The sequence below is a fragment of the Papio anubis genome, chromosome 5 (assembly GCF_008728515.1).
Source record: "Papio anubis isolate 15944 chromosome 5, Panubis1.0, whole genome shotgun sequence".
NCBI lineage: Eukaryota > Metazoa > Chordata > Mammalia > Primates > Cercopithecidae > Papio > Papio anubis.
In genome coordinates, this window is record NC_044980.1 from 108,692,901 (window position 1) to 108,714,904 (window position 22,004).

Below are 22,004 nucleotides of genomic sequence, written 5' to 3' on the forward strand. Positions count from 1 at the left end.
CTGAGGTTGTTAATATCAGGAATGGTTCCTTGTAATATGCAATACTGAACATGTGTCACAATAGGTCTTAATTTCAGGTTTTCCTTGTATCAGAGTGTCCTCGAAAAACCCCAATGCTGATACGGTCACAGTTTTTATATGAAGTATGCTGGAAAACTTGCTTTTTAAAAATTAAGGTTAAACCTTTTGAATATTTAATTGTAAAGGAGGAAATAAAGTGTTCAAAGTTAAAATGATTTTTGGTTTTGAGGTAACTGTTATAAACAGTACAATGTTATAGGTCATTTCATGGCTTTTCTAAAAGAAGGCCTTACATAACGTACCTATATTATATTCTTTAGCAAAGTTGTTTTCAATTTTAAGTAAGTTTCTTTTTTGTGACTATGTGGAAAATTAAGTATTAAGGCCATTAAGGTCATTCTTGATTTTCCCACACACAGGTAATTATTAACACTTAGTGTATTTCCCCCAGTCTTTATTTTTCCTTTCAGAATGTCCCAGTGAATAGGATATACCTTTTAGACATTAATAACACAAATAAATGCTTTGAAGCTGATGGTGGTTTTATTAAACATTGTGGCTTTAAGGTAACTGAGTATGTTAATGTTCAGCCACTCTATTGTTAAAATTTAAAAAACACAATATATGTTAATAGCACATTAATAATTTGCATGTTTTAAGAAATGTGTGTATATCTTTTGTATAAAATTAAACTTACCTGTGTAACCTGAGGTTATCAGTGTCCTTGTCTTTTTCATTCTAAAGGGAAATCTTCGGTAATTTTTGCTTGAAAGTCATGAGTTCATTCTTGCCTTTAGCACTTAGAGTCTTCTTTGTACCTGGGGATTATGGATTTTGTCACTGCTGTTTATAATTCAAGGGGGTTCTCAGCTGTTACCATCGAGAGGGCCCAGTCCCCTTCCAACTTCTTGTTATATAAAACTCTCCCATTAGGCTAACTAAACACATTCTTTCTTCACCCATCCCGCCTTTTCAGCTTTCCTCTCATCAAATCCTTTGAACTACAATATAGTTAGAATTCTTTGCTGAAGAATCAGGCAACTCTTAGAAGGATACTGAGATGAAAAAAGAACAATTCTAGCTACCAACTGTTTTCTTAAGACTCCAAGTGGAGGAAGCACCTGTAGAGTTAGGCCTCTGACTAGGCCTTCTAGAGATAGGCCTGTGGGAAGAGGAGCGAGCTTTCTGGATACTTTCTGATCTGTTTCTCCGTTACACTCTTCTCTTGTCCTGTCCATATTCTTTCAAGTATTTATTTGTTGCTTGTATGGCCCTATTGTAAGCACTAGTAATACAGTAATACAGTAATATTACTTACAGTAATAGAGTAAGACAGATGTCACCCTTGCCCTATGAGTTTACATTCTGGTGATAGGAGATAGGCAATAAATTATTTAAGATTGTAATTAGTCTGAAGAAAAATGAAACAGTATAAGGGAATAAAGCTTGACGGAGGAGAGCCTGTATTAGATAGGGTCATCGGGAATACCTCTTTGACGACCTGACATTTGAGAGGAAAACTGAATGAGATAAGAGAGGGAGAATTATAAGAACAGCAAAGAAATGAATGTTTCAGGCAGAAAGAGGTGCAGTGTCCCTCAAATGGGACCACACTTGATGTGTTCAGGAATAGCAAGAAGGTAAGCTGAGAAATCACAGGGAAGAGAGGCAGGAGATGAAGCTAAAGAGAATGATGGGGACAGATCATGCCTGTATGCCACACCATGCCCCTTCTTGACATCATTCAGTTTGATGACATCATGCCCAGCATGTTCTCCACAAGAGGAGATACTCCTCTTCAAATCATACTTGTATTTTGCCATTTGAACTGTGCCTCTGCAGAAGGGGCCGTGAGGCTCTCCTCTGATTAGTTACTTTCTTCTCTACCCAGTTATTGTTAGGCTCTGGAAAGATGGGGTTGCTAGGCCAGTGAATAAAGATAAAAGTCAGTGCATCAAAACCAGGCATGGTGTGTGCCTATAGTCCCAGCTACTTGGTAGGCTAAGGTGGGAAGATTGCCTGAGCCCGGGAGTTGAGGCCATGCTAGGCAACCATAGCAGGACCCCTGTCTCCTGGGAAAAAAAAAAAAAAAAACCAAAAAGCAAAAGAAACAAAAAACATGAGTGCTCCAGTTCTGTACAGCCTCTCTATCAATGAGACCTGTGATCAAGCTTTCCTAAGTCATCTGTAAAGTAACACAACTCAAGAAGAAAATGATCTTTTTTTTTAACTTATTGTCTTCATTATATGTGAATAGAGTTTATGTGAAGCCCACTGGACCCACCTCTATTGTGCCAAAAAGCATTTACATTTTTCCACTCTTGCAGTCCTGATATAATTACAAGAATCACTTACTGTCAGTCACAGTTCTCTTTGTTACTCAGGAGGAAAGGACTATCTTTTAATATTCCAGACTCACTGAATTGTTTCAATTACCTTGTACTTACTGAGGAAGAGTACCAGTTGATTCTACCGCATACATATCCTGCTATTTCCTGTCATTAATATATCTTAGTGTGATATGAAAGGGTTATAAAATAAACCTTATTGTAGTAAAAATATATAACATAAAATTTATCATTTTAACTATTCCAAGTGTACAGTTTTGTGGCATGAAGTATATTCACATTGTTGTGTCACCATCACCACCATCCATCTGTAGAACTTAAATCTTTCCCAGCAGAAACTTCTTACACATTAAACACTAACTTCCTATTATCCCCTTCTCCTAGTACCTGGCAAACACCATTCTACTTTGTGTCTCTATAAATTTGACTGCTCTAAGAACCTCATATAGGAGGCATCATGGAATTTTTGTCTTTTTGAAACTGGCTTTTCTTTCAGTATGTCTTCGAAGTTCACTCATGTTGTATAGCATGTATCAAAACTTCCTTAATTGTTAAGATGGAATAATATTTCATTGTATGTGTGTACATACCATTGACCTAAAAGGAAGAGGCTCAAGCACAAAATAGTATTCAGAGTTTACTTGAGCCAAAATGAGAACAGTTGCCTGGGAGAGTCAGGCATTAAATAAAGGGGACATGGAGTGGGATGATACTAAGTTGTCTGTCAAGAATTCTCACTAGTTTATAGATACAACGTTGGTTAATGATTGACTAACATTGTTGAGATACAGGGAGTTGGTTATAATGTGTGGGGTAGCATTATTAGGTTATTTTCTAGTTACTTGTGGCAGTATAAAGCAGTTTCAATAGATAAGTATTTACCATAGCTCAAAGGAGGGAAGTAGGATGTGATTGCTGTCACATTTGATTGCCTTTCTGGGCCAGATCATTTAAAAGGACTTGCATTCCTCAGATAAAAGTTTCTTTCTCAATACCGTATTTTGTTTATCCGTTTGTCAGTGGAAACTTAGGTTGCTTCATCCTTTGGCTATTCTGAATAATGCTGCTGTGAACGTAGATGTACAGATATCTGTTTGAGTTCCTGCTTTTACTTTTTATAGGTACATACCTAGAAGTGGAATTGTTAGATTATATGGTAATTTTATGCTTCGCTTTTTTCTGGGGAAGTGTCACATCATTTTCCACAGCGGCTGTACCGTTTTACATTCCCACCAGCAATGCACAAAGGTTTTAGTTTCTCTACATCCATGTTACTTTTTGTTTTTTGAAAATAGCCATCCTAATGTTTATGAAGTGATATCTCATTATGGTTTTGATTTGCATTTCTTTAGTGACTAGTGCTGTTGCGGATCCTTTCATGTGTTTATTGGTCATTTGTGTATCTTTGGAAAAATACCTATTTGAGTCTTTCGCCCATTTTAATATTCAGTTGTTTGCTTTTATTGTTTAGTTGTAGGAGATTTAAAAATATATTCTAGATATCAGTCTCCTATTGTATATATGATTTGCAAATATTTTCTCTAATTCTGTGGTTGCCTTTTTACTCTGTCAATAGTGTCCTTTGATACAACTTTTTAATGAGATTTAACTTACATGTTTTGTTGTTGTTGTTGTTGCTGCTGGTGCTTGCTTTTGGTATCATACCCAGAAAATAATTTTTTAATTACTATATAGTAGTACATTGTATAGTATACTATAACCAATGTGGACTTCAATTTTGAGTAAGATTTTTTGATAAGATTAAATAAGAGAATGGTTGCAGAACCTGACATATAAAGACTTAGTAATTGTGTAAATAGTAATGATTACTTTTATTACTGCTTGTTACTTCCTACTTCTAATTGGAAGATCATGTAGTTAGTCATAGTACCATAGAACACACCAGAGATTGTTCTCAAATACTCTTTGTATTTTCTCAGAATGAATTATCTCTTTTATTTTATTTTTTTCCAAAAACCCCAGTGTTTAAATTATATGGGCCCTGTTTTGGTAAAAGGCAAAAGGTTTATAACATCTGAAGAGAAACCAGAGTATGTGGGCCCTGTTTTAGAATGAACTTGCTGCTTATTATAAAATGCGAAGTCCCAAACACTCTTCAACAGAAAAGTTCTGTAAGAAGACTTTTATAGGAGAAAGTATGGCTATAAAAGTTGCCCCAGCTTTTTTTCTTTTTCTCTGAGAATTAGCCAGCCTTTTTAAAAAACATCTCAGTGGCTTCTAGAATTATATCGTGGTGTGCAACCATCGCCACAATCTAAGTTTGGAACATTTTTATCAAACTAAATGAAATTTAGTACCTATTAGCAGTCACTCTTCAATCCCCACTCCCCACCATCCCTGGCAACCACTAATCTGTTTTGTTTCCATGGATTTTTCTATTCTGAACATTTTATATAAATGGAATCATGAAGTATTACAGCCTTGTAATTGGCTTCTTTTACTTAACATGATGCTTTCAGGGTTCGCCTATGTTGTAGCATATATTAATATTTCATTACTTTTTATAGCCAAATAATATTTTAGTATGGAGAGATGTATATACACTGCATCTTGTTTGTTCATTTATCAATTGGTGGACATTTGGGTTGTTTCCACTTTTTGGTTACCATGAGTAATGATGCTATGAGCATTCATGTGGGAATTTTTGTGTGACCATATGTTCTCATTTCTCTTGGGTATGTAATTGGGAGTAAAATTGCCAAATCATGTGGTAAGAATATGTTTAATTATTTGGAAAAATGCCAGACTATATTCTAAAGTGACTGTACCATTGTGCCTTCCCACCAACAATGTCTGAGGGCTCCAGTTTCTTCATGTCCTAACCAACTATTGTTATTGTCAGTCATTTTTATTCTGGCTGTCCCGATGGGTATCAAGTAGTATCTCATTGTGATTTTCACTTACATTTTCCTGATGACAGATGATGTTGAACATCTCTTCATGTGATTATCGTCCATTTACATATCTCTTTGAAAGAAATATATATTCAAATCCTTTGCCTGTTTTTCAGTTGAGTTGTCATTTTATTATTGACTTGTAGGAGTTCTTAATATACTCTACGTGCAAATCCTTTATCAGGTATATGTTGTGCACGTATCTCCTCTCATTCCATAGGTTGTCTTTTTACTTTCTTGCTGCTGTCACAGCACAGTGGTTTTGAATTTTGATATCATCTAGTTTATCTCTTTTTTCTTCACTTGAGCTTTTGGTATCCTCTCTCAAAAATCTTTGCCTACTCCAAGGTCAAAATCTTGTAACCATTTTTCCTTTCAAGAGTTTAGTAGCCTTAATTCTTATACCTAGGTCAGTGGTTAATTTCAGGTTAGTTTTGTGTATGGTATAAGGTGGGAATCCAGTTTCATTCTTTTACATGTGGATATTTAGTTGTTCGAGCACCGTTTGTTGATTATTCTTTCCCTATTGAATTGTCTTGGTACTTTACCCCAAGTTTTCCTCCCAAATTTTATCTTGTTCTTGGAGTTCTTAGACCTTCCAGCTGCCACCATGGTTGACCCTCTAAATATTTCAAACTCAGTCTGTCACCTTCTCAGCTTTTTGTTATTTCAGTAATAGAGTGTTTGCCCCTGAAACTGGGAAACATTTTAATATGTGTCTTAGTTCATTTTGTGCTTCTATAACAGAATACTTGAGACTGGATAATTTATAGTGAACAGAAATTTATTTGGTTCATGGTTCTGGAGGCTGGGAAGTCCAAGGTCAGGGAGCCACATGTGGTGAGGGCCTTCCTGCTGCATCATAACATGGTGGAAGGCATCACATGGTATGCACATGTGGGCAAATGTGGGAGCAAACTCGCTTTGATAACAAACCCACTACTGTAATAATGACCTTCATTCATTCATGAGAGCAGAGCTCTCATGACCTTATCACCTTTTAAAGGTCTTACCTTTTAACACTGTTGCATTGGAGATTAAATTTCCAACACATGAACTTTGGGGGATACATTCAAACCAAAGCAGAATGGTTGATGGTGGTTTAGGGGGTTAATTATACCTGCCATTTATTTAGTACTTTTTTGTGTGTGCTAAGCATTTTTTATATATTGTAAGAGAAAATATGAGAGAATTCTTCTCTGAAGAAGTTTAATGAGGTATCTTGGAGAGTTCTAATTAAGTTACTATTGTAGGTGCCCTAGTCTCTTCTTGTTTGGGATTCAAGAATCCTGCCATCCTGATTGCTGGTTCTTTGCACACTCTGGCTGAAGTTAGGCCTGCCCATGTACACAGAGTCTCCAGCCAGACTTCTCACTTAGGAGAGGCATTGGCAAAAAACACACTAACTGAATTTTCTTTGCTAGGGTCTTCTCTTTTTCATGATTCCTAAATGTTTGGAGTGCTCTGAGGCTTTGTCCTCACACATCTCTTTTTTTTTAAGTGCAACATAAACTTATTATTCTTTATATATTTTCTTGATTCTGTGATTTTGTCCACATTTTTACTTCTGCCCTTCATGTAACTTCATACTCCCCATTCTCTATATTTTTGAATTCTACCTATTCTTTAAGGCCCTTCCTCAGTATCTGTCACTTTTCTTTGAAGATGACAATATTGCTGCTCAAAATCATTGTTCCTCTTGACTTCTTACAGTATGTTATTTGTGCTACTATTATGTCAGAAATTGCCCTGTACCTTTTATTATGAAAAGTTACTTTCTCTCTCTCTATATATAGATGTGTGTGTGTATTTTTTTTTTTTTCTTGAGACGGTGTTTCACTCTGTAACCCAGGCTGGAGTGCAGTGGTGCAATCTCAGCTCACTGCAACCTCCACCTCCCAGGTTCAAGCGATTCTCCTGCCTCAGTCTCCCGAGTAGCTGGGACTACAGGCGTACACCACCACGCCTGGCCACTTTTTTTGTATTTTTAGTAGAGATGGGGTTTCACCATGTTGATCAGGGCAGTCTTGAACTCCTGACCTCAAATGATCTTCTTGCCTTGGCCTCCCAAAGTACAGGGATTACAGGTGTGAGCCAGTCCTATTTTAATATTTTTATTCAACCAGGACCTCACAGCCACCTAGGCTGGAGTCCAGTGATATGATCACAGCTCACTTGCAGCCTTGATCTTCCTGGGCTCAGGTGATCCTCCCACTTCACCCTCCTGAGTAACTGGGACTACAGGCATGCATCACCATGCCCAGCTAATTTTTGTATTTTTTTTGTAGAGATGGAGTTTCACCATGTTGCCCAGGCTTGTCTGGAACTCCTGGCCTCAAGCGATCCTCCCACCTTGGCCTCCCAAAGTGCTGGGATTATAGGCGTGAGCCACTGCGCCTAGTTGATTATGAGGAATTCTGTGTCTTTTTTTGAAATATAAAAAAGGCAAAATACAAAACTATAAGTTCAAAATAATGATATCTTATGTTTTACTTCTTGTATTAGATCATACGCTGTTTGTCTTTGATCTTGGTAATCCTCTATATTTTAACATCTACCAGAGTGAACGAATGCATTTTAAGAAAACACTTTCCTAAATTTTTAAAAGAATGATGAGGATAATGACATATTGATATGATTAGAGGGAAGTTTTAAAGTTGCCTTTGTGATATATGCATAAGGACAGGAGGGAAACATAGGAAAAGAGAAAACATTATTAGTGGGTTTCTGATTTTGTAAAGTTTATTTTTGTTTTTCATTAATGCATTAAATATTAAAATAATAAAAGTTTTTGCCTTTTTGTAACTGTAGTCGTCTTTAGACTGATGTAATCTAGGAGTTGTGACCAACTGAAATATAGCTCTTTTGACTTCTGTTGTGAAACTATACTGTTAGGAAATCTGATCAGCCTGAAGTAAGTTCTAGGCTCCTTAATGAAAGCTTTTAAGTTAAATAAGGGAAATAGTTTTATATCAGCAGATACTTATTTAAGTTTAGCTTTAGCCTTTGGGTGTTTGATTAAAATTTTAAGGCATTCTTTCCTATTTTTTAAATTCATTTTTAATTGACATAATAATTGTGCATATTAATGGGGTATAGTGTGATGTTTTGATCTATGTACACATTATAAAAGGATTCAATCAAGCTAGTTAATATATCCAGCATCTTTTTTTTTTTTTTTAAAGAGATACCATCTTGCTGTCTCTCCCAGGCTGGAGTGCCCTGATGCCCAGGCTGACAGGCAGTGGTGTGATCATTAGCTCACTGCAGCCTCAACCTTTTCAAGGGCTTCAAGGGATCCTTTTGGCTTGGCCTCCTCGGTAGCCAGGACTCCAGGTGCCCCCCACCATGCTCAACTAAGTTTTTGAAACGTTTTGTTTTGTTTAGATGGGGTCTTACTTTGTAGCCTAGGATGGTATGAAATTCCTGGCTTCAAGTGATCCTAGGCCTTGGCCTCCCAAAGTGCTGGGATTACAAACGTGAGCCACCGCACCCAGCAACGTATCTGTCATCTCACCAACTTGTTATTTCTTTGTGGGGAGAATGTTAAAAATACATTCTTTTGGAAGTTTTAAAATATACATTATTATTAACTGCAGTCACCATGCAGTTCAGTAGATCACAAAAACTTATTCCTCCAGTCTAACTGAAACTTTGTACCCTTTGATCAACATTTTTGCTCTCCCCGTTCCTCCTTTTATTCCCACCACCAGTCTCTGGTAACCACCCTACTGATTTTCTTCATTGAGTATTGCCAGCATTCTAAGAAGATTCCAAGTGACAGCAGTTGAAGTTCCTATGAGAAATTCTTTCACTGTCAATATAATGAAACATAGTTAAAGGTTAGCACAGTTGACCTCTTCCTTGATAAGCAGTAATATAATGCAGAAAGATAAGATTCCTTAAAAGAAAACTTCCTATAAGATTTTATTGTCCTTAGAATTCTAGAACTGACTTTTCAGATAAGGTCCAGAGGTAGTACTTAAAAATAAGTCAGTGTTAATGCATGCTTATTATGTGCCAGATACCATTCTATGAGTATGTACATATATGTATAAAGTAAGTGTATGAACTCAGTTCTCACAACACCACCATAAGGTAGATACTATTGGTTTCTCTATGCTACAAATGAGGAAAACTCAGGCACAGAGAGGATAAGTAACTCGCCCAAAGTCACACGGTTAACAAAGAGTACATCCAGGAATAAACCCATATATCTGGTTGCAGATTATTTACTCTCCTCTTTCCCTTTTAGTTTGTTTCTTCAAGTTATACATACATATTGGTTAAAGAATCTAATAGTTTCATAAAGTTTATTATGAAAAATAACATTCCTTCATTTCTCCCTTTCCACAAGTAACTACTTTTAGCTGCTTTCAGTGTTTATGTACATGTGTCTAAATAATGTACTTCTTTTACTGCCTGACTTATTATTTGTAGAAGTGATTTATTCTGCTATTAAAATTGATTATTTGGCTGTTCTCTCCTCCACAACTAATTCCCAGTCCTCTCATAGTTATTTCATAATTTTGGTTAGATCAGTGTTTTGATGTTTACATTACTTTATTATGTAAACACTTTCTTCAGCCGAGCCATGTTGTAAACTGTACTGTTTTTTCTTTCCTGACACTTTGTTTTCCTTAAAGGTTGTAATTACCTTTTCTTTTGATGTAGTGTTTAATGCGCTTATCACTAATTTACATCTTTGCCAGTTGTCTAAATCTTACGCATCTTTTCTCCGTTTTATGTTCTTAAATTTTAAGTCTTTTCTGGAGCCTTTTGACGAGGACCAATCCAGACCAGTTGTAAGGCAGTCATGCAGGGATCTTTATTATTTTAGGGGATTCGTTTTGCTTGTTTCCTGTGTTGGACCTCCTGTTGCTTCATTTCTTTGTTTATTATCTTGCCATGGAGGAGCCAGTAATACCCTCCAGTAATTTCTTGAGAAAAGGTCATGGGAAGTAGATTTTTTGTGACCTGGCATGCATGCCCCAAAATTCTTATGACTCCACATTGACTGCATATAAAAGTTTAGGTTTGAATTTTTTCTCAGAACTTAGATTATATGCTCCATTACCTTTTAGTTTCCAGTGTTGCTATCTAAAAGTCTGAAGCAGTTCTGATTACTTATCTTTCATGTGTGATCATTTATACCTTCCAAAAAGTTGTAGATTCCTGTTTTGGGGACAGAGTTTATACAGTTTCACAGACCCTTGCCATGGGTCTGTTTTCATTTATTGTGCTGGGTATTTGATGGGTCCTTTGATTGTAGAAACTTTTGTCCTCTACTGGAAACATTTCTTCATTTCCTGTTCTCGAGTCTCCTTTTTTCAGTTTTTCTGAATTTCTCTGGACTCTTCTACATTTCTTATTCTTTCTCTTTCGTTTTCCATCTTTGTGCCCTTTGGCTCTATTTTCTCAACTTTATTTTCCAGTTTTCTACTGAATTTTTAAAATTTCTCCTTATATTTTGAATTCCCATGAGCTTCTTTATTTCTGAATTTCACTCTTTTATTGTATACTGTTATTTTATAGTTGCATTATCTTTTCTTACTCTCATATTAATGATATATATTTTTAAATTTTCTTCTCTTTACTTGGTTTGTTTCCTCTGAGTTGCTTTTTCCCCTATTTTATGTTTAACTTTTTAAAAAAATTTATTTTTTTTTAATTTTTATTTTTTATTATAGTTGAAGTTCTGGGATACATGTGCAGAATGGGAAGGTTTGTTACATAGGTATACACGTGCCATGGTGGTTTGCTGCACCTATATTAGAGTTGTCTTCAACTGTCCAATAATCCTTGATTGACTGCTCCTTTCTAAGGATAGAGTACTGAAAGCTGATTGGAAGCTCTAAATCCATGATTAGAGGTTGCCTGTGCGATCTTTACTTGAGGTAATAAAGCTAGGCAATTTAAGTAGTGTAGGAATTGGAATTGTTGTAACTACAACTCCCCAAATCTTCGTGACTTAACATAATAAAAGTTTGTTTCTCACTTACATAAAGTCCAGCGTTGGTGTTCTTGGTCAACTGGAACCTTTCATGTGGGCCTTTTTTTTTTTTTTTTTTTTTTTAAATCATTCTTGAGAAGGGAACAAAGGAACTTCTACATCTAGTTAGCATGGAAGATTTTGCAGGAATTTTCATGAGTGAGGCTTGAATAGTATATTTTTAACAACCTGATCATCTGGGAGGAAAAAAGCTCTGATTTATAGCATTTGCTGATCTTTGTGGTATAAATACTTCGCCGTGACCAAGTTCAGGCTACCAACATGATGTCACCAAATGCAGAATTAGAAAGAGATACACCCAATAGACTTTCATGCCAGGTCTGGCATACCACAGACTACCAGCCACATTCCACTGGCCAGAACTATGTTGTATGGCTCCACCTAAATTCAGGGGAGGGTGAAATTGTGTGCCCTGGAAGTAAGGGAACTAGATTTTAGTGAGCAGCTAACAGTTTTCTGTCATAGTTGGTATCTCCATTATCATTAACTTTATATCTAGTTGGAGTTCCTACAGAGTTATATTCCAATCTCCTGCCTAGATGGTGAAGAAGGCCTAGCGCTAGGTATTCTGAGAACTCTCATTAGACAGGATCTGGTGGTATCTGTACATTTACATAATCCCCATGTTTTCAATGTGGTCCCTGAATTTATTTTATGTTACTGTAACAAATTACCACAGACTTAGTGCCTTAAAACAACACAAACTTATCGTTGTATGGTTCTTTGGGTTAGAAGTCAGATGTGGGTTTTACTGGACTAAAATCAAGGTATTGGTATAGCTGCATCCCTTTCTGGAGGCTCTAGGGGCGAATCTATGCTCTTGTCTTTTCCAGCTCCTAGAGGCCACCCTCCTTCCTTGCTTATGGCTTCCATTCTCCATGTTCATAGCCAGCTGCATAGCATATCTCTGATTCTTTTTCTGTAGTCATATCTCCCTCTGACCACAGCCCAGGAAAGATTCTCAGATTTTAAAGTACCATGCCATGCAATTAGCCCCACCTATATAATCTGGGATAATATCTTCATCTCAGAGTCCTTAATCACATCTGCAAAGGCATTTGTCATGTTAACCACATATTTACAGGTTCCGGGGATTAGGGTGTTGTCATTTTTTGGTGGACCATTTTTCTGCCTACCACAATACCACTTGCTCTCTGAAGACCCTCCCTTTGATCTATTCCTAGTAATAAGATTAAGAACGTTTCTTGGGGATGGTAGTGGGAATTTAGTGATCCTTCTGCTTTTTAAGCAAACTTTTAGTCCTTATTTTACACTACTGTCTTCATCCTCACTTCCAGACATATGTAAAAGCACCAATTCATGAGTTTTTGCCTATTTTGTGACACAAATTGAGTTAGTTTTATGATTTCCCTCTCACCATTTAGGATTAAATTTTCTGAGAATACTTTAGCACTTATTTAAACGCTTTCAAGATTTTGTTGTTCTTGTCTTCCTTTCCCATTCTCCTCATCCTTGTGTGTTTATGCCTTTACTGAAAAAACCCTTTAATATTGTTTTAGCTGGGGTTTGGGCAGGCAACAAATGCAGATGTGTGTTTAATTTACCATCTTAATTAGAACACAGCTTGCACTTTTAACTTCTATACCATACTGCCTTAACTTTATTGCCTCTTTTTTTGTGTGTAAGGTAACCCAGATTTTGGGTAATATAAATGGATGTGGATCTTGTCTTCTAGATTACAAATTTATTTATTCAGTACACTTTTATTGGCTACTCTACATCAGCCACTTTGCTGAGCATTTCAAATACAAAGCTCAGGTTCTGGTGTTGGAATTCAGACTACCACAAAGGAAATTTGAGCACATTGTTATAAGTGTATGATAGGAATAGAAACAATACCAAAGAAACATGGAGAAAGAAGGGACTACTTTTAATTGAGAGTCAGGAAAGACTTCATAGAAGTCGTAACGTTCTGGCTGTGTCTTAGAAAGGGTGTTGCTGGAGAATGGAGTGAGGAAGTTGTTCCCAGACAGAAGTGGGAAAATGTGAAGAAGGTGAATGGTAAGAAGTTCACTGTGGCTGGAGCAGATTATATGGGGGAGAAGAAAGAGATGATGAAACTTCAGGGATTAGTCTGGCTTAGATATTGGAGAATGTTTTATGGCATAGTAGGGAGTTTTTATTTAGGTCAGATAAAAACTAGAGATCTTTAAGAAAGGAAGTAACATGGCTTACACATCTTTGGTTAAATTTATTTCTAAGTTTTTAAAAAAATTTCTTGTTGTTTGGGATGATATTGTGAATGAATTTTTAAAAATTATTATTTAAAAAAATTTTTTGGAGGCAGGGTCTTGCTCTGTCATCCAGACTGGATTGTGATGGGATGATCTTGGCTCACTGTAACCTCCACCTCCCAGGCTCAAGCAATCCTCCTACCTCAGCCTCCCAAGTAGCTGGGACTACAGACATGCACTAGCATGCCTGGGTAATTTGTTGTAGAGACAGGGTTTTGCCATGTTGCCCAGGCTGGTCTCAAACTCCTAGACTCAAGAGATCATCCCACCTCAGTCTCCCAAAGTGTTGAGATTGCAGACGTGAGTCACTGAACCAGGCCAAAATTTTTCTTTTCTTGTTTTTTTGAGATGGGGTCTTGCTGTGTTGCCCAGGCTGATCTTGAACTTCTGGGCTCAAGTGATGATCCCCCTTGGCCTCCCAAAGTGCTGAGATTATAGGTGTGAACTACTGTGCACAACTGAGAATCATTCATATTTAAGGGCATGGTTCAGTTCTTTCTTTAACTTACTTTTTATAGGAGTCCATTGTACAATTCCATTCCGTAATTTATCCTTCTGTGACTGGTGGACATTTGGGTCCTTTTCACCTTTTCTTATTACAAACAGTGCTTTTATGAACATTCTTCTGTTTGTCTCCTGGTACGGAGGTTAAGAGATTTTTTTATGTACGGTTGACCCTTGCAAGGCTCCACTTACACACAGCTTTTCAGTAAGTATATTGGGAAATTTTTTGGAGAGTTTTGACAAATTGAAAACACTTGCAAATTGTATAACCTAGAAATTAAAAAAAATAAGTTTGGAGGTATGTCATCAATGCATAAAACAGTAGATACTAGCTTATTATTTACTACCATAAAATATATACAAATCCATCATAAAAAGTTAAAATGTATCAAAATTTATGCAAACACTTAGAGACTGGACATGATGCTACTCTCGGTAAGTGGTGCTACTCTCAGTGGAGAGAACTGTAAACAAATGGAAAGATGCAGTATTAAATTATAACTGTATAAAATTAACTGTGGTTTATATTGTACTACTGTAGTAATTCCAATATTCTGTTGCTATTGTGGTAAATTCAGGTGTTTTGAGAATCTGCTTAAAATGCTGTGTGATGCTCATCATCTCCTGGTGAGCAGTTTGTATCTTTAGTAAATTGCACATCACAGTAAAAAGTGCTTTCTCCCAATTCCTGTGTAATTTGTTGTCATGTTTGTTATAATATCATAAACCTTGACGTGCTACTAGTGATGTTGGAAGTGCTCCCAAGCAGCAGAGAAATGTCATGACACTACAAGAAAAAGTTAAATTGCTTGATATGTACCTGAGATAGAGGTCTGTGGCTGTGGATGTCCACTATTTCAAGATAAATGAATCTAGCAAAAGGACTATCATAAAGGAAATAAAATTCATGGCCAGGCACAGTGGCTTATGCCTGTAATCCCAGCACTTTGGGAGGCCAAGGCAGGCGGATGACTTGAGTTCAGGAGTTCAAGACCAGCCTGGCCAACATGGCAAAACCCCGTTTCTACTACAAATACAAAAATTATGGCTGGACGCGGTAGCTCACACCTGTAATCCTAGCCCTTTGGGAGACTGAGGTAGGTGGATCACCTGAGGTCGAGTTCAAGACCAGCCTGGCCAACATGGTGAAACCTCGTCTCTACTAAAAATACAAAAATTAGCTGGGCATGGTGGTGGGCACCTGTAATCCCAGCTACTTGGGAGGCTGAGGCAGGAGAACCTCTTGAACCCAGGAGGCGGAGGTTGCAGTGAGTGATATCATGCCATTACACTCCAGCCTGGGCAACAGAGCAAAAACTCTGTCTTGATAAAATAGAAATAAATTAAAATAAAATAAAATAGAAACAAAAATTAGCTGGGCATGGTGGCAGGCACCTGTAATCCCAGCTACTCTGGAGGCTGAGACAGGAGAATTGCTTGAACCCTGGTGGTGGGTTGCAGTGAACCGAGATTGCACCAGTGTACTCCATCCAGCCTGGGCAACAGAAGGAGACTCCATCTAAAAAAAAAAAAAAAAGAAAAGAATATTCATGAATCTGTAGCTATAGCTATGCCAATGTGTGAGAAAACTTTGCACCTTTTGCAAAATCCCTTTTTATCTAATATTGAAAATCCAGCTCTTATGTGGGCACAGGAATGCTGTAAGAAAGGCATACCTATAGAATATGATTTGAGAAAAAGTGAAGTCATTATATGATAACATAAAGCATAAGGAAGGCAAAGGATCTAAAGCTGGAGAATTTAATGCCAGCAAAGGATGGTTTGTTGCTTATAGAAAGAGGTTTGACTTTCAAAATGTCACAATGACAGATTGTTAAGAGAAAAAGTATAGCTAAGTTACATTTTTGGGGAGTCAAAACTTATACGTAGATTTCCAAATGCATGGGGGATTGGCATCCCTAACCGCCACATTGTTCAAGGGTCAACTGTCTGTGTAATTGCCAATGCTCAATTGTTTTTGATCTTCAAAAACTGGTTTCATATGGTTTAGAATAGTATCTAGGAGAGAAAGTGCTGGTTAATAAAACTGTTTCCCCAAGTGATTATATGTTTACCCTACCACTGGTGAGGTGAGAGTTTCTTTGGCTCTACATCTTTGTCAACATTTTATACTATCATATTCTTATACTTTTGCCAATATGGTACATGTGGAACTATCTCGTCATTTTAATTTGTATTTCACTTAATTACTGCTGAGGTTTAGTATCTTTTTATTTCTTTGTGGACCATTCACATCCTTTCCTGTGAAATTGGTGTTCATGATCTTGTTCAGTTTTCTATTGCAGTGTTTAGGAAGCTGACTCTTGTTTTGTTTTGTTTTGTTTTGTTTTGTTTTGTTTTGTTTGAGATGGAGTCTCACTCTGTCACCAGGCTGGAGTACAGTGGCGCGATCTTAGCTCACTGTAATCTCTGCCTCCTGGCTTCAAGCAATTCTCCTGCTTCAGCCTCCCGAGTAGCTGGGATTACAGGCACACGCCACCACACCCAGCTATTTTTGTATTTTCAGTAAAGTTGGGGTTTCACCATGTTGGCCAGGATGGTCTCAATCTCCTGACCTTGTGATCCGCCCGCCTCGGCCTCTCAAAGTGCTGGGATTACAGGCATGAGCCACTGTGCCCGGTCAGGACGCTGACTCTTACTGGAATATGAATTGCTTAGTCCAGCTTAATAAATATTTATTGAGCCAATCCTTGGCTTTAGATCAGCTTATATAAAGATGAGTAAGATATATGGACTCTTACCTCAGTCTGTATTTAGTAAAGGTTAAACTTAATTGGAAGCTCCATAGTTCTATTTCTTTTCTCCATTCAAATATAGATTAGCTATGCTATTTATAACTTTACCTTTCTGATTCAGTTTACTCATTCGTAAGATAATCAGCTTTGACTAACATCTAGTTTCCCTTTTACCAGTGTGTGTAATTCATCTAATATTTTTTCTTGTTGGTTTTTGAAACTTAGAAATATGTTACTTTTATTATAGTGGTAAATATAAATACTTGGTTTTTTCTTTCCTTTTTCATCAAAAAATGTTGGGTTTTGCTTCTGTAAGGTGTAATTTAAGTCACTTCTCCAAGGACCCCTCTCTTAGATGGATTTCCCAGATACATATTACTACCTTTGATTTTAAAAATTCTTAAAATGCTATTAAACCTATACCCTCCGTCCTAATATATGTGAATTATTCTTCCTCAGAGTGAAGATACACAACAGCAAATCATCAGGGAGACTTTCCATTTGGTATCTAAGAGAGATGAAAATGTTTGTAATTTCCTAGAAGGAGGATTGTAAGTAAAGCATTTCATAGACATTTCTAAGTTTTGACTATATGATTAAAATATACGCTGTTTAATCAGTTTATGGTAAAAGTTTTCTAATTTTGATTAATTGGATTAGGTGAATTAATTGCCACCTATGTTAGCTATAAATCTAACCTAAAGAATTATTTTTTAAAGATATGAAATCTTTTTTTCCCTCTTAAAAATTTTGAAAGGGAATTTTATATAAAGGTAATATATTAATGGTAAAAATTCCAACATTACAGGGAAGTATAAAATGTAAAATAAGAATCTCTCAACCTTAGTCCTTCTACCCAATTTCTTGTGTATCCTTCTAGAAAATTGTTTGTATAGACTAACATATGAAGTATGTTATATGTGTTGACTAACATACAACCTTGAAATTTTTATTTATGAGATTACGCTTATATGCTCATTTGCATGTTGCTGGTTCTCAGTATGTTCAAAAACTTTGCATATAAACACATCTAGGACAAGCTTATTCTTTTTAATGACTATAGAGTATTCCTTTGTGTGAATGTGCATAAAAATTAGATTACATTTTTTATTTTACTATTACAATACTGAAGTCTATTTTTCAAATATATCTAATTCAGCTAATCGATTTTTCTATTTTAAAATGAATAAGAATATTGCCAAATATTACAAATAAATACTTTTAAACTAATAGCTTCCATGAAAACAGTTTGTTCTCAAACATGAATCAGTCAGAGAAACCTAGAATTTTCTGTATTTTAATGTGTATGATGGATGAGAAATACTCTGGATAACAGGGAATCCATGGTCATAAGTTACTTTTTATCATGTGGAACACTTAACTTGGGTTTCCTAAAAGGTTATATCATGCTGTCCTTAGATGTCCAATACATACTTAAAAATGTTTCTGTTAACTCAAGGCTTCTAATTTAATAATTGAGACAAGTGTACCTGCTTCTGTTTTTGAATTTTACTTGTATTGATTCAACTTTAGTTGTCTTTGACATTACTGTCACTTCCTCTCATCCTAGCCTCTTGATTTCTTATCTCCTAGGAAACTTACCACCCAGCACAGTGTGTACTGCATTTAGAAGTAAGAACCTGATTAATCTAACTAGGGTGCTATTTGAAATAGAAATTGTGGCTTGAAATTGTGATTGTTCTTTTTTAACTTTACAAAAAATAGAAAGCAAATATTGCAGCAAAGATGAGGCTACACATCTAGTTTAATCCTAGTTTTGTTACTAAGAGGCTGATTTTCTTGGACAGGTCACTTAAATTCTTGGGCCTCAGTTTTCTCCTCTATAAAATGAGTTATTTGGACTAACAGGATTTCTCAATCCTGTGGTTGTATATGATGTATTGCATTCTGTACAGGAATTTTTATCAGTATTATACTATAGCTTAAAGATAAAATTATATTTTTAAAGGTAAAATATATACTTGCCACATTAATATTTTTGTTTGCTTTTAATAGCATTAATGGCCTCTTTGAAACTTATATTCTTCAGAAGTTTACTCTCCTTTTAAAGTAAAGCAAAATTTTAAGATAATCACTAAATTGCTGTTTCAGAATGAAGTGAAGCCTCCTATTTGTGTTCTTTTTACCTCTTTCAGGGAACAATTGCAGTCACAGTCTATAAATACACTCTCAGAATCTTTAAATTGCATGTAGATATTTTTAAATTAAATATCTTCTCTAGAGGAGTATCTAGGATAGTAGGAAATTTTTATTCTTGTCAAAGATCATTTCTCCTTTTGCTATTAGAGGACATAGAAGTAGTATATACCTTGAGAAGTTGTTTCTACAGAACTTGTAAGTTTAGTATTATTTTTACTGCATAAAAAATAGATGCTGGCCGGGCATGGTGGCTCACACCTGTAATCCTAGCATTTTGGGAGGCCTAGGCATGCAGATCTCCTGAGCTCAGGAGTTCGAGACCAGCCCCATCTCTACTAAAAGTACAAAAATCAGCCGGGTGTGGTGGTGCGCGCTTGTAATCCCAGCTACTTTAGTGGCTTGAAGCCAGGAGGCGGAGGCTGCTGAGATAGCGCCACCCAGGCTCTGTCACAGCCTGGGTGACAGAGTGAAACTCTGTCTCAAAAAGAAAGAAGAGAGAGAGAGAGAAAGAAATGCCATTTTCCTATATCCTGTTGGGATGGATGTTAGTTTACTTTTGGTTTCATATAACCTTGATTGTAAATTATGTTAAGTGTTTAGAGGTCTTTTAAGAAGGTGAATTCATTATTGCGAACTTAACTATGAAATAGCTAAACTATATTTAGAAAATTATAAGATGTTTGGAATGATTCCTAAATTACTATTTTTAAAATACTAAAATTCCAGTCATTATAAATAAAAGTATTTCATTAAAGAATTTAGTATCCTAGCTTAGTTTTCTTGCATTTATATTTCAAAACAATGTAATTCTGGAAGAGATCTTGATGGTGAATCTATCCAAAACTTAAGAAGTGTCATTCTTCTTTTTTTTCTAGTTGATAATCAGTCTTAAGCTGTGTAACTTACTGTGACGTATGGAGTTAAATCTAGTAAGCACTTACAAATGCCCCATGATCTAATTTCTGCCTACTTCTCTGACTGTATCATTTACTAATCTTTTCTTATCTACTGGCCTTTTTTCTCTTCCCTGAACGTACATACTTTGTTCTTGATGAAATGGCCGTTTATTACTTACTACCTTAGCTTGAAATGCTCTTCTCTAAATTTTTTTCAAGCCAACTCCTTATCATTAGATCTCAGCTTAAATGTCACTCTTGCTTAATATTCAGCCTGAAATAGGGAACCCATCAATATATCATCATTGTATTTTGATTCTCAGTGTAACACTTGCCACTATCTGATGATGTTCTGATATGTTTGTTTATTGCTCCTTCCCCACTACCAGTACCTGGCACACAGTAGTTACTCAGAGAACGGTTTAATGAATGAATGAACTGAAATTAAGCACTGGCTTCTTTTACTTGATATTGCTGAAGAAAACAGCCATCTTAATTTACCTAGTCTCTGAATAAGTTCACTTAAATGCTTTGCCATTGAATGTCACCTTTCGTTTGACAAGTGGTTTTTAAACAAATTGTCAGTTTGCTTGAGCTAATGAAAATGTTTTGCATTTTGTTTCCAATAACATTACAATTTTTTTGTCATTTAGATTAATTGGAGGATCTGACAACAAACTGATTTATAGACATTATGCAACGTTATATTTTGTCTTCTGTGTGGATTCCTCAGAAAGTGAACTTGGCATTTTAGATCTAATTCAAGTAAGTTAACACTTGCTTCTTACTATCTTAAATAACAGTTTGGCATTTAAATTTTTAAAAACTTATATGTTCTAAATTTTCTAAAATGATGTTAGTAAGAAATAAAGCATTTCATAATAGATATTTTGTTGGTAAAAGTGGTCAAAGGACATAGAAACAAGCAAATATTTGATCTGATTAAAACTATCATAACTTAATTTCATCATGACCTTTTTCTTGCTCATGTAAGTTACAGCAAGGAGCTCAAGACTGGTGGGTTTCTTAACACATGTATCCAAAACTAACCCTAAAACCTACCTCTCCGTGTTTCCTGAAAATCTTTCATAAAGTCTCTGGAACTCAAGGTCAGTCATCAGCAAATTTCTTTTTATCTTCAGCCTCTTCTGTTAATATTACTTTAATTTTGCTCTAAATTAAATCTTGCTTCCCTGATGATACTACCTGCAACCCTTTCAGGTAGTAGCCATTTTCTCTCCTGCTTCTTTCTGCCTTTGAACCTGGAGGTGTACTCTTAGCTTCTCGTTGCATTTTCCAGACCATTCTTTCTTCTCAAACACCTCCGAATTTTATCTTATGTTATCAGACTATACCACCTTCTATCCATTTAGTTATAGTCATCCCTCATCTCCATCTCTCATTCAGTGGAGATTTTGTTAAGAATTGTGAAGTGTCTGAGATTTGCTTTACTTGCAAGCTAAGAAGTTAACCTGCCATAATTTCATGGATGCTGGCAGAAGACAGGAGATTTCTGGGCCAGAGACAAAGGACCTTATTACTAATAGCAAAAACTTTAGCTAAAGTGACAGCATTTGCTTGCATGAATTCTCTGATTCCCAAGGGGTGATATGAAGAGGTCCAGATGATACCTGCACACACCATGGATTAAATGACAGATAAGGAACACCAAGCTTAGGGAACTGGAATCTTTTATAATGGATACTAAGCTTGTCTGCCCTTGTTTGGAAGGAAGAGACTGTTTCTTCCAAGAGTGTAAGGAAACCTATCCTTTGCTGTGGAAGAAGACACTGTCTATTTTCCAGGGCTGTTTGATACATAAGCATGCTTAAAAAGATAGCCCAGAACAAAGACAGTCCATGCCTCTGCTCACAATATGTGCGGAAACACAAGATCCATGGAAAATTGTCTCCTAATAGATTATGGTTCTTGGTTTACTGGCATTCATTCCAGTACTGCTTGTTTTGTAATTCTTGGTGATTCCATTGTTCATATGTATAATTCTTCTAATATCCTGGTGTCTTCAAATCTGAAACCCCTCTCTCCCGATAAATTTTGCCCTGCATTCCATCTCACTATGTACCCACTTCTATATTTTATCTTTGTCTAAACTGTAACCCCTCCATAATCTCAATT

The 22,004-nt window shown here is 36.2% G+C and overlaps 1 protein-coding gene across 6 annotated transcripts in view; it reads left to right on the top strand.

The window, feature by feature from the left end:
- The window catches only part of AP3S1 (adaptor related protein complex 3 subunit sigma 1), a 71,263-nt gene that overhangs the window by 6,149 nt on the left and 43,110 nt on the right, over nt 1–22,004 (top strand). For all 6 annotated transcript variants that reach the window (XM_003900013.5, XM_009208917.4, XM_031666411.1 and 3 more), the window contains exons 2-3: nt 17,272–17,363; nt 20,522–20,633. In XM_003900013.5, coding sequence (XP_003900062.1) covers nt 17,272–17,363; nt 20,522–20,633 — 204 coding nt within the window. The remainder of the gene's footprint in view (nt 1–17,271; nt 17,364–20,521; nt 20,634–22,004) is intronic.